The sequence below is a fragment of the Phaenicophaeus curvirostris genome, chromosome 5 (genome assembly GCF_032191515.1).
Source record: "Phaenicophaeus curvirostris isolate KB17595 chromosome 5, BPBGC_Pcur_1.0, whole genome shotgun sequence".
Lineage (NCBI taxonomy): Eukaryota > Metazoa > Chordata > Aves > Cuculiformes > Cuculidae > Phaenicophaeus > Phaenicophaeus curvirostris.
In genome coordinates, this window is record NC_091396.1 from 9,261,508 (window position 1) to 9,274,967 (window position 13,460).

Sequence of the window (13,460 nt, forward strand, 5' to 3'; positions counted from 1 at the left end):
GAAAATGTCTCATTTGGCATAATCTTTTTGTAAAATGTGTTTGTAATTCTGTTCTGAAGGTGTTTTTCACTGCTTTCTCATAAGCAGTGCTAGGAGTGAAAATCATATATTTTTCTTTCTCATCTGTATGCATTATGGTGAGGGAACAGTTTCAGAGTTTTAGGAACTTACTAGGAAAGCACATTAAGTAAGAGGTAGCTGTGTTGAAAGCATGGGAAGTGAGTCACTGAGTCCAGGTCCCATACCATTATGGGAATGATGTCATATCATATCATTTCTCATAAGATTCCTTTTAATCTTATATTTTTCTTAATTGGGAGAACTCCTGGTGATGTTTTCCCATTCATCCATGTCAGAAAATGCTCATTCATTCCCTTAATTCATCTCTTTTTGGTTTTTTTTTTTCTTTTTCTGGAAAGAACCATCTGAAAATGGCTCAGAATCCTGACAAGCCACCTTCAAGTGAAGAAAAGTTGAGTGGTCTGGAGGATGGTCAAGAGGAGAGCTTGGACAATTCGGATCAGTCTATCGCAAAGAGGATACGGCAGAGTGCTCCAGGGTCACACAGTGATGATACACTGACGTGTAAGCAAAACTGCTTTATAAAAAATAAAAAGTAATTTCTATGATGTTTTTGGTGGAGGCAGTTACAGTGTTTTGTAGCATTCTGTACAAATTTGACTGTTTTTCAATTAAATATTGTGTGAGTTGTTATCATTTGCTTTGAAACTGTTTGTAGTACCTCTCTCCTTATTTTGTTTTAGCACTTAGTTGTATACAGTAACTGTGTTCCTCTGAGCCACATATCTTAGATACCTCGGCATTGCTGCGCTCATGGAAAGGATAAGCGCTGCTCCAGTATATTCTAGCTAAACTGTTGCTGCTATTTGCATTATCAGCTGAACCTTCTGGATTGTTACAGCCTTTGTTTTGACCGCAGGCCAAGGAAGGCTGTTATCAACAAAGTAGTGTCCCGTCACCCCCTCCAAATGCAGCTGGAAAATTGTATATTTAATCCTACTTCTACTGTCAGGCAGGACTGCATATTTTAAGTTTATTCCTAGGGTATAATTTTTTTTTGTTATTCTGCTTTTGACATGAAAAGATGGATGTGATATGGGTACCAACTATTTCTGGCAAACCTCTAGATAAAACTGGAGAGGGGCAGATTTAAGCTTGATATAAGGAAGAATTTCTTCACCCTGAGAGTGGTGAGGCACTGGAACGAGTTGCCCAGGGAAGCTGTGGATGCCCCATCCCTGGAGGTGTTCGAGGACAGGTTGGATGGGCCATGATGTAGTGGGGTGTCCCTGCGCATGGCAGGGGGTTTGTTAACTAGATGATTTTTAAGGTCCCTTCCAATCCAAACTATTCTATGAATCTATGAATCTATGATTCTAAAACCAAGGGGAAGTTTTCTGGTCTCAGGGATTCAATCCAAAGAATCAGAATTGCTCACATAACTAGTTCAAACGCCTGTAGAGAGTGTCTTGGCATGTGACATTTTATTTGTTGCGTTCCTTTTATTTTTTAATAGTGTCCATTATTACTCGAGACTTAGTGTTGTGTTTAGTGTCATGTTACACAGAGGAGATGTGCTGAGGGAGTTTATGTTCTTATGCCTTGCTGATTGCCTGGTAGGAAATGCAGAGTATGTATCGTGAGAGGCTGTGAACACATGAAAGTAGAACATGTAGCAGAGTCTTGCACTTTGTTGTACCACAAAGAGGTTGTTGTCTCTTGTAAGGGAGGAGATGTAATATGAGAATGAAGTAACATGATTTAAGGGCATTCTTTGGTAAATGAAAGAGTCTTAGCTTTTAGTGCATCCACTGCTAGAGGGAAGTCATTTGGCAGTTAGACAAGAACACTCTCATTCAGCTGTGAACTTTTCTAGTTCTCTCAGAATATCAATCTTCGCTGTGTCCCAGAGTCGCTGTGCAAGATTAGGCTCCAAGCAGAAGGAAATAAGGCTTTAAGAGAGCTGCACAAAAAGAGGAAGATATTGATGAAAAATTATCACATTGGGACCATACTGCATATACTTGGAATGGCCTTGAATGGCAGACAAGTAATGGAGAGTTACTTTTCAAGGACCTTTTCTCTGCTACTAGCTTAAGTCCAATCAAACTGGAATGTCAAACGAGGCAGACGTAATAGTTTGTCTAAAACTCATTTCCGTGAAACCAGCCTATGAAGATCCCTGGCTGGTTTCTTTTATTTTGGGAATCAATATGTTGCTCCCATGCCTGGACTGTAATTGAAGTGAATGAACTACAGAGAGGAATCGATCCATTAGGACAATTCTATTGTGGCTTTTCCCCTCCCTCCCATCCTACTAGATGTTTTCTGGAGGAGTGAGATGAACTTTGCTATTTTCTGCCTCACTTGAAGACACTAATGCTCTAGTCTTCTCCTTTTCTTAAATATCTGGACCAGGGAAGAACTTTCGGCAAGGTGTTGCAGGGCACCCACACGTACTGCTTGTGCTGATGCTAGCACAGCTAGGTAGAATCTTTACTTCAGAAAATCAGTGGCAACAGGTTTCAGTTGGCTTCAGTGGGGATGGGTTTGCTTTCCTAACCAGCATGGTCTATACCCCTGGCACCTTCTCTGCCTTTATCTTAGCTTGTTTTTAGGGCTGTGACACTTTCTGCACTACAGCAACGCTAGTCATGTCCCAGGAGGACGTTGCATCATCCAGAACAATTATGAGCCATAATTGCATTCAGGAAGCAAATTAAATTTTCTGAAACCATCTCTGTCCCTTTTCTACTTCTGAATTTCTACAGTCTCTACCTCTGTTTCCTGCCTAATGAAAACTGGTCTGTTTTTTCAGGTTTGGTGCTTCTTCCTACTTGCTTTTATGCCCCAGGGCCCAATTTGAAGCTGCTTGCCCATACTTGTCAGTCCCAAATGCTCAGGATGAAGTTGTAGGCATTGGTGCTGGGACTAGGTCTTGACATCCTTTGTTGCTTGGATGATGGCCTCTAAGGGGGAAAAAAAAAAAAGAGAGTTTGGAGAAGTGCGAGTTGCACTGGATGAAGTGAGAATAATTAACTACTAGTGTGTTATTGCTTAATGTTAATGGTGGTTTGTTTGCCGACTGCTTTAGAGATGAAGTCACTTCCTTGAAAAATAGAAAATTGAAATGGCAACATCTACACAATAATTGGGAAAATTGTGTTGTCAAAATGCTAGTGGTTTTAATGATTTCTTCCTACTGCATGGAGAAAGATCATTAGAGTCATGGAATGGTTTGGATTGGAAGGAGCCTTAAAGGTCATAGAGTTTCAACCCCTCCACCATGGGACCATTAGACCAGGCCGCTCAGGGCTCCATCCAACCTGTCCTTGAACACTTCCAGGGACGGGACATACACAGCTTCTCTGGGCAACCTGTGCCAGTGTCTCACCACCCTCACGGTAACAAATTTCTTCCTAATATCTAATCTAAATCTTTCCCCTTCCAATTTAAAGCCATTCCCCCTAGTTCTTTCTCTACATACCCTTCTAAAAATTCCCTCCCCAGTTTTCTTGTAGGCCCTCTCAGGTACTGGAAGGCCACTGTAAGGTCTCCCCAGAGACCCCCAACTCTCTCGGCTTGTCCTCATAGAAAAGGTGCTCCAGCCCCTGATCATCTTTGCAGCCTCCTCTGGACCCATTCCAACAGTTCCATACCTTCTTATGTTGGGGATTCCACAACTGGACACAGTAGTGCAGGTGAGGTCTCAGGAGAGCAGAGCAGAGGGGAAGAATCGCCTCCCTTGACCTGCTGGCCACACTTCTTTTTATGCAATCCAGGATACAGTTGGCCTTCTGGGCTGTGGGATGCTACTGAACAATCCTAAAGAGGTGGGGGTTTGGGTGTGGAGTTTTTTTTTGTTTTGTTTTTTACGTGAGCTTGATGGAACTTGGAAGCAGTTGCCATACTGAGCCCAGAATATTGACTGTAGTTCACTCCTTTATTCTGTGTAATACTCCAAGTCTGTGTCATCCATCAGCTGGGAAAGGAAGGAAAGAAAAGAAGAATCCTCAGATGATCCTTTTGGCCCTCTGTACTGTCAAGAAGGTGGAAAGGGTGCAAAAGTGTCAGCAGACTTTTTTTCCGCCAACTTTTATAGATAACTGTCTTAATTTATGTTGCAGCCAGTCCTTCTCGGCTTGTGTCAGTAGAGGAGCTCATGGAAACAGCCAAGGGAGTGGCCAACATGGCATTAGCACACGAAATTGTTGTTAATGGAGACTTCCAGATAAAACCACATGAATTACCAGAACACAGGTAAGACTGTTATGAAATAGATACATAAATTAAATTTGCCTTTGTAAGACTGCAGAACAGCTGTAGTGGATCAGAGAAGTGCTCTGGCTAGTATCATGTCTGGCAGCGCCTGGCAGGAGATAGGAAAGACCAGAAGAAGAAGAAGAAGGTAAGTATGCAGTTCTGCTTCCCAAGAAACGTGTGTATGAAAGCTTAACCTCTTAGAATAGCTGGACATGTGTGGTATGGCTTCTGTCCGTGTCCCCTTGTCCCAGGGCCCTGAGACCCTTCTGAATACCCAAGTCTAGCTGCAGATGCAGGTAGTGCTCTTAGCATCTCTGAAGTTTTCACTGCCTGAGGGAATAAGATGTAACTCTGTGAATTTTTCTGAGCTTAATGTCCGTTTCTCCACAGATTTTTGGGAAAAAGATTCCTATGTTTTATTAGCTTAGTCCTTGCTCCTTTAAGTTTCATATCTTTCCTACTGACCTACAGTAATTCTGTCTATGCTGAGAGAGAAGAGGAAGAACACAAGAGGCCTTGATGTCTGTGGTCACACATTGGCCAGTGTGGTTGACCTAGTCCTAGCGACAAATGCTTCATCTTTTTCTTTTACACACTGAGAAATGTGACTGACAGTGTGTTTTGTGGGTTAATCTGTGAAAGTGAGCACAAATTTCATGCAAGAAACTTGGTCCACATTGGAACCAGAGCGTTGTCTGTAGGTGTCTGTTTGAGAAAGAGACCCCAGAGCATATTACCTTCACAACTGCTGGAGGAGAATATGCTACAGGTGGCTCTTAGAAGGCTGGCACTGGTTGTCCTCTATAGAAAGTGATCAGACTGAGGCAAGAGTTCTGATGCCCATCTCCACCCAAACAAGGAGATGACTCCCATTAGTGATACTAATGAGAGGATGTAGGATGTTGCTTGGAACGAGAATTGTCCATGACTGAAGAGGCAGTAATGGGAACAGCCTCATCTTCTCTTTGCATTTAGACTATTCCCATCTTTCCAGCTCTGACAGCAGCGCATTATACCAGTGGTATTTCATTAATGGCTGTGGACTGCTAAATAATAATAACCAATGTACATATTCTCATGCTGTTAAATACACTAAGCCTTGTGATCCCAGGAAGAACTGCTTTTGGCTAAGGATTGAGTGGATGAGGGTCTCTGCTATACTTTGTTCACTTGTCTCAGCTGCTGAGTTGGTAGGAATGGTGGTCCCCTTAAAGGCCGAGGACAGACATTTAAGCCCATCGAGACTCTCATAGTTTAGAGCTCAAGTAATGATTTGATCCGTTTTCTTGGCACCATTTCTCAGTGTCTGCCTTGTCTGTTAGACCCAGGCAGGGTGGTCCAGTCCTTCTTTGTTGCGTTACTTGCAACAGTTTGTGTGCAATTCGTGTGTGGCCCCATGAGCTGGGACCTGTCTCTAGCCTGCACAAATGCTGCCTCAGAAGCAAGCGCTTTGAAAGCACGCCTGAGACTAGCAAAGCTCATTCTCTCCGTTCTACATTATCGTCTTCTTTGTCCCAGCATCTCATAGGGGAACTTCCATTGAGTGTTTTCTGCTTGGTAGTTGATGGCTGAGAGTAAGTGCTTCATCTAAAGTCCCACAGTTAAGACAGTGCTTTTCTGTTCTGTGTGCACTTCAGCTTTGTGTTTCTTCACATGGATTTCTCACGTGTAAATGGGCTGTGATAGTGGATAACTTTTCTAGGATGCCTCAGTGCCATAAAATTAATCTCAGCATTTTTCAGGGAAGAAGGGTTTTAGCATGTTTTCTATTTTCCATCCTTTCTTCTTTTCCCACTCCCCTGTTAAAAAAACCCAAAACAACAGAAAAACAAAGGGAAAGAGCTGGAGACCCACTGTGCGCTTTGGAAAGTTGGATGCTTTTGCTTTCTGACTGAGCAGTAGCTGCAGTTGTTCACCAGAGTGGCTGGTTACCCTCTCTTCACCTGACCACAAACAGATGTATTGCTGAGCTCACCCTGATCAGGAGTGCTGGGCTTTGTGATGGGCCAGGCCTGCTTCAGTACAAGATCCCTTCATTTGGCTTTTGTGAGGGTTTTGTGTACAGTTATTTTCTACCTAGAAAAGAAAGAGCAGTCCTTCACATTTTGCTTGAAGAGGAACTCTGGAATCTTCCTTGGATTAAATGAGTTTTTTTGTGTGTGCACGGCTTAGAGGCCCCTGCAGCTTGAAGGTGCATGTGGCTGGAGCAGAAAGCAGTTGGGACTGTATTTGCAGTTGTGTGAATTGTCAGTAGAACACATATTGGCCAGCTTAGAGGGCTACAGGGCATAGGTGCCTCTGGGTGCTGCCTGAACCTCAGCTGCACATGGAGCCAGAGCCTTGGGCATCTGGTGTTTGTTGTGAGCACTTTGTGTGCACCTGTATACGCATGAGCGTTTTACTTCTTCACTGTTGAAGTTAAGTATGAACAGGAGCCAGCCTGCTGAAGAGTAGTAACTTTCCATGTTTTGATTAGGAACTGGTACTGAAGCAGTGGAATTCATTCATTTTTTTTACCCAAACGGAACTGGGCCTTTATGTCAGAGTAGTTGCAGTGTTTATGTGTTGAAGTGCAGAAGCTTTTGTGGCAGAAAAGTTCATTTTGGTTCGGTTTGCTTGATGAATTTTACTTAGTAGAATTCCATTTCCTTAGTGAGGCTTTTGAAAGGAACATGAACACTGGTCTTTTGAAGACAAGCTGTAAGTTTTGTGATTTCTTTTTCTTCCAGTTGTTTTCTTTAGAGGTAGCAGATGACAGATAGTTTCAAGGACTTTAATTGGTAGCTGCCTTTGCTTGTGTGCAACCTTTTATTAGGACATAAGCCATTCCAAATCCTGTGTCCAGTTTTTCTTGCTTTTCTGTTCTCTGTTAATCATCATATATTCATTATTACATTATATTCGTATTACTACATGCTGCTCTGCAGGTGCTTCAGATTATCTATGTAAGGTGGTACAGAGACAAGTATCATTGTTTTTAACTGGTCATATTTACCCACAGCTTAGAAAAAAAAGTAAGAGATATTGTGCATAAAGCTTTCTGGGATTGTCTGGAAGCTCAGTTAAAGGAAGATCCACCGACATATGACCATGCAATTAAACTATTGGGAGAAATTAAAGAGGTAAGATGATGTGATATCCAGGTAGCTTACTGAATTTATGTAGATGCATTGATATGAATGGGGAAAAAGTGGCTGAGGTTTGGCTTTCCATAAAGGACTCTTTTGATCTTTTTTGTTACTATATCATTGTCTGTGAACATACAAGTTGACCCTAGAGGAGAAATTTGAATGTTAAAACAAATGCAAAACTATGTAAGATAAATAAAAGTATTACTAGTTTCATAATTCCAAACTTCCTTCATGTTATGACTCTGGTATCAGCTATGAAATCATTGAGATACCCTAATACTGGGCTGACAAAACCAAGTACGATCTGTGTTTACCACTTAGTAACTTCAGTATCACACAGAATGAGGTGAAACACTTGGAGTTGGTGAATAGTCGGTAAAGAGATTCCATTTGTAAAGAGCAATTAGTTTAAATAAAAAAGGGCTTAATAACTGTTTTGATCCTCATAGTCTTTGATAAGTAGAACTAATGCACTGTTAAAAACTTTCCATTGCAGAATCTCCTGTCTTTCCTATTGCCTGGTCACACTAGACTGAGAAGTCAGATTACAGAAGTTCTTGATCTCGATTTGATAAAACAGGAGGCAGAGAATGGGGCCCTTGACATTTATAAGTTGGTTGAATTCATTATTGGGATGATGGGGACCCTTTGTGCTCCAGCTCGAGATGAAGAAATTAAGAAACTGAAAGATATTCATGAAATAGTTCCTCTGTTCAGGTACTGAAATGCTGTTTATTAGTCCTGTTGTGAGTCCCTTAAATAATTTTAGATGTGTGTGGGGATGTGTTTCCGGCAGGGCAACCTGCAAAACTTTGTGGAAAAAAAGAGCAATAGGGAAAGGGATATGGTTGTGGGTGTGAAGGGGAGGGATGCTCTGGAAGTCTTTAACAAGAACTCTCTTTGTTCTGGTGAACTGGAGTATTTGTCTGGCTCCTGCATGTCACTGAAGGACATTTTCTTAAATGCCAAATGCCTGTAAGCCTGATTATAGCAGGCAAATGGTCAGTTTGTATCAGACTTTAAGCAGAAGGGGGAAAAAGCAAGCAGGAACATAGGAGAAAAGTATCATTGTTCTCCAACCAGTTCTTCCTTTTCCCCCCAGTTTAAGCTCTCTTTACCCCATCCCACTCCCTGTATAAATTCTTTCAGTTCCAAAGGGAGTGCATGTGCCACATCTGGGAGCACAGAGGCTTCTGCTGTGTCACCAAGCTCTCAGTTAAACAGTTCAGGTTCGCAATAGGTAGAAGTAATTTCATTAACATTGTTGTTTCTTAATTTGATAAGCTTCCAAGAGTTCAGGATTGACTTGGCAGAAATATTGCCAGCAGGAAATCGGTTGCTTTGAAATTCAGGTGTTTTCCTTTGGTTAGGTTCTTTATTTCCCCTTTGGGTCTGATTATTCACTTCCCACTGAGAGTGGCTTTACTGGCTGCCAGCAGAGATCGTATGCAAGCTTGGAAATCCAGATGTCTTTTTATGTATTCCACACACGATATTGCACATCCTGGGACATAAAAGTCTGTGGAGCTAGTAAAGTTAATTCCACAGAGGCTTTTTTACAGGAGAGCAAGTTTTATTTCCTATTTGGAAGAGGCACATGCATGCATGTACGTGTTTGCTCAAGCTTTCTCGCTGACTCATGGTCTTAAATAATTAAGCATCCTGTTAATGTTTCCCATGCATTTTTTTGCTCTTTCCTTAAGCAATCTGTAATAAATCTTGTAAATGGTACCTCTTCAACAGCTGCAGCCTTGAATGACTGTTTCTGTTTGTTTGTTTAGAGCAATTTTCTCTGTATTAGACCTGATGAAAATGGATATGGCAAACTTCGCTGTCAGTAGTATTAGGCCAAAATTAATGCAGCAGTCTGCTGAATATGAAAGAAAGAAGTTTCAGGAGTTTCTTGAGAAACAGCCAAGTATGACTTTGTTCCTTTCTTTCTTCCCCTCTGACCACCCAGTGAACTGCATGTTTTTGCTTGTAGAACATGAAAATAAGTAAGATTTTTTTATAAGTTCTAGAATTCATATGGTAAACAACAGCTTGTGCCCCAAAACTGTGGTTTGAAAAAATCTGTTGGAACAACAGCTCTGCACTTTGTATGCTGGAGTTTCATTTCAGTCCAATGTAGGGCATAGTTCACTAGAATCATCTCATCTCCAGTTTCCTGTAGCTCTGTGTTTTTTATTTTCTTTTAGATAGTCTGATTAATGCAATAAATGAAATGCATGTCAGTAACCAGTATCATGGATATGAGTAACTAATGGGATTATTTGGAAGTTATTGGTGGAAAACTTGACTTTGAAAAGGAATTTTCTCAATACGATTTTTTTTTTTTTCTGTTTTTCCAGACTCTTTAGACTTTGTCACAACGTGGCTGCAAGAAGCAGCGGATGATCTGGCAAAGATGCAAAGTAAAATGTTGCCTCCCTACTGCAGTGATGGTGCCACCGGTGGAGCTTCCGGCCTGTGCTTCACTGCTGTACAAAATTTGGCCTACCTGAAGCTCCTAAAGTGGGATCACGTAAACAGGCCTTTTCCAGAAGTACGTATTTAACAGAAAGATGATTTATGTGCTTGTTCTACTTTTCTATTTCTGGGATGTAACAGAAGAAGCTGTTTGGATTTGTAGCCTTGCAACAAGTATAATACTAAAACATTTGTCTTTTACTGGAAGAGCTACAAGAACTCTCAATCAGGTACTGCCTTTTCAGTGTTGAAACTTGGTTGGAAAGGAGGAGTTAATTCTTTTCATTTTGTTCTTGTTACTCACCTGCTGAGCATGTGTTGCTCTTATCTGTGTCTTTGTCTTATTGTTGTGACTATGTAGGCATCACAATATCACTTCACAGCCCAGCGTTCTGACTTTATTCTGTGCTGGCTTCCTCATTCTTTGTAGACGGTGCTAATGGACCAGACCCGCTTTCAGGAAATACAGCTGGAGCTGGAGCAACTCGTTGTGATTGGGACAGTCCTTCTGGTCACTTTCAGTGCAGCAGGCTCAGCACTTGTTGATATACCTGGAGTTGCTGAGAAAATCAAAACCATTACGAAGGTGCTGCTGACAGGAATTCATCTCCCGTGAGTACTGAATAATGCCAGTCACACAGAAGCAGGTGTAGCTCTGTTTTCACCCTAGCAAATAATCAGTTTAAGTTTCTGTCTGGCTGTGGGCCACGGAATACATAGAGGAAGTGATGAGGGCTTTTTATGAGCCCAAGCTGACAGTTTTTATTCAGCTTACTCAAAACTATCTTTTCTTGCTCTGTTGTTATATTTCCTGATATATACGTGCTCCTTTTTTCAGAGTATGTTTTTCATGGAGCCTGGCTGAGAGTGGGAGCAGCTACCCATGCTCACAGTCTGGGCCAGGTTCCTTCAAGAATTCAAGTGTGGTACTGTAAGCTCCTTGCAGGTTTAGAATGATTGCTGTGCACATTATGGGCTGAGAACTATTTTTTACATTCGTCTGTGGAGGCAGGAAGTCAGCTCTTGTTTGTATGGGTTGCTCAGGCTGGAAAGCTTTAATTGCTCTCCCACCTCCCTGCTTTATATGTCAACTTTATATTTTATGTATATAAAATGTGTTATTCTTTATAGTTCTGGCTTTATCTGGATTATGCCTCTTCCATTACATTGGATAAATAAGGCAGCTGTAATTGGATAATTTATTTTTAAAAGGTGGGAAAAAAGTGAATAGTTAATACAGCTAAGTAATGCTCTGCTCTGTGTTTTCCAGTTCCTTTAACCTGAAGGAATCTTTGGCTACTGTTGGTGAAACGGTGTGTGCTGAAGTTAACAGCTGCCTTTCCCAGCACGGGTTTACACCATTCTCAGCCGAGAGAGAAGCTGTACTCAAAGGACAAATCCAAGCAGCAGCCAATCCGGACAATGCCATATGCAAGCTAATAGGTAAACCTTGACAAAAATGCTCTGTTCTCAAGTGACTGCTTGTCTGTCTTTGTAAAACTTGTAAAACTTCTGGTGGCATCATGCATGGTTTCTCATTTAATCTGTTTCAAATACTTGATCAGGCTTTCTGTCTTTTACGCAAGATTACACTATTTCTAATTTACTGTCTCTTCTGAAAACAAACCAAAACCCTTGGTCTAATTTTTCCAGATTCTCGAATTCAAAAGTTTCTGGAGAATTATCTTGCGTCCAGTCACCAGAAATCCTTACCTGCTGTTCCTGGAGGATTAGGCCCTGTCCAAAGAGAGCTGGAAGACATTGCTGTCAAGTACGCTCGTCTTGTCAACTACAACAAAATGGTCTTCAGCCCTTACTATGATGCAATCCTTGGCAAAATACTGTCTGAGGAAGAATCCCAACTTGTAGGGAAGTCAGAAGAATCATAAAAACAGTCTGAATGCTACCACTACAGTATTAACTGTGTTGGCTGTTTTAAAAAATTGCACCAATATTTGTTGAGGAAAACAGCTTTCCATGTAAATATTGATTCCTTTTAATTTATTGGTAGTGATTGATGAGGAAAAAACATGACATGCAAATGGTAAATGAGAGAGGGAGATGCATTTTTCATGTAAGTATGCAACCTGGGGGGATGTCTTGGTAGTTTTCTGGCTGCAATTTTTAGATTTTTAGAGCTGATGCTGAGTAGAACAAGTTTAAGAACTAAACTTTGCATTTAAGTGGCTCATTTTAGGGCATTTTACTCTAATTTACCGAGTATTTAGTTTAATCGACCCAGAGCAGATGAGCAATGGTCCTTCCCAGGAGGCATGATTTGGCTTTAATAAAAAAAAATAAATCTTACTTTAGGGACTTAGGTTAAAATTCCAGATAAGGGAAACTTTAACAGGCAAAGAACAAAGCAAACAGCACTTCATTGTAACATTGTGGTTAGTGTGGTAGGCTACTAGTTTTTTCTGCATTTTACTGCATTTTTACTAACATTTTTTTGCCGTTTACCTGCAGATGTTACAAAACACATAATATATTTTTGTAGCAGATTTTCTGGTTATTGGGTAACTGTCCTCTGCTATGTACAGTTCTTCCAAAGGTGGCAATCTTATAGATTGCAGCTGTATTTATCTCTTGTAAAGAATTCAGAAGGGCAGAGCTAAAACGTTTTGATAAAAGTGGCGTTTCTTACCTTTCTTTTGCTAGTAATTTACTCCTTTTTATGTGAAATACTAATTTTAAAGCAAATCTTTGTGATTTTCAGAAGGTGGGTTTAAAGTGAGGGAAACTTCAGGATGAAAATTTTACTTGTTTTTTTAAAACTACAACTGGAGATGGTTGCGTTCAATCAAAGTACTCAAAAACATCCAGGAAGTGCAGAGCACTATCGGAAAGTTAAGTGATTTTAAAGTACTGTGAGATGTGAATGATTTCATGTTAGTTTGATTATACAGAGAATATTTTCGGTAGGAGATTTTTTTCGCTTTGTAGAGGTGTTCTTGAAACTGAAAGTATTTGTAGGTCTTGAATTTAATTAACTACACGTTGTATAGATGAGTGCTCGCCAAAGAGCTGAATGATCTTACAGCCTTATTGCCATTTCAGGCTCAGCTAGGAAGGAAGCGGGTTTGAAATTTTCCTCTGGTTGAGCACAAAGCTGTAGTACAGTAATCAAAATTTGATGATTTTATGAAAGCAAAGTTCATAGTTATAAAGTGTCCCAAGTACACGACTGTCTAAAACACAATGCATTGACCTCTAAAAATCAAAACAGAATGCGTTGTCCTCTAAAAAAATATATTACATTAAATAAATAAATGATCCCTTCTATTGCTGACATCCAGGTTCATTTTATTAATGAACTAGTCAACCAAAATGACTTCTAGAAGGAAGCACTTGACTGTGAATCAGTGTTGATACTTCTCTTTCCAGTCTTCCTTTAAATGTCAGCGTGGGAATAGCTGCGCTAGCAGTGAGTTTGGAGGAAGGATAAGACCTTTTATTCCGTATCAGCCTGTGCAACTATAAAACAAATAATTTCTTATTCATTACAAACCCCCTTCCTCAGGGGAAAAAAATCTACCTGTAAGAGCTCACCAGCTCAGACAAGTGATTTTTTTC

At 40.7% G+C, this 13,460-nt stretch overlaps 1 protein-coding gene across 1 annotated transcript; it reads left to right on the forward strand.

Moving 5' to 3' along the window:
• Window positions 1–419: 419 nt before the first annotated feature.
• TCP11L1 (t-complex 11 like 1) lies at window positions 420–11,802 on the forward strand. The gene is made up of 9 exons (XM_069857509.1): window positions 420–585; window positions 4,149–4,281; window positions 7,286–7,406; window positions 7,912–8,132; window positions 9,197–9,333; window positions 9,767–9,960; window positions 10,315–10,496; window positions 11,155–11,327; window positions 11,538–11,802. Exons 1-9 carry the CDS (start codon window positions 432–434, stop codon window positions 11,771–11,773), a joined length of 1,551 nt encoding a protein of 516 aa, XP_069713610.1. The 5' UTR covers window positions 420–431; the 3' UTR covers window positions 11,774–11,802.
• Window positions 11,803–13,460: the final 1,658 nt, after the last annotated feature.

What these genes read in the sequence shown, in the direction of transcription:
- TCP11L1 (XM_069857509.1), top strand. Translation starts at nt 432, where the DNA reads ATGGCTCAGAATCCTGACAAGCCACCTTCAAGTGAAGAAAAGTTGAGT. An exon ending in CATGAATTACCAGAACACAG is followed by an intron (nt 4,282 to 7,285) that starts GTAAGACTGTTA and finishes ATTTACCCACAG; the next exon opens with CTTAGAAAAAAAAGTAAGAG. An exon ending in GTTTCTTGAGAAACAGCCAA is followed by an intron (nt 9,334 to 9,766) that starts GTATGACTTTGT and finishes CTGTTTTTCCAG; the next exon opens with ACTCTTTAGACTTTGTCACA.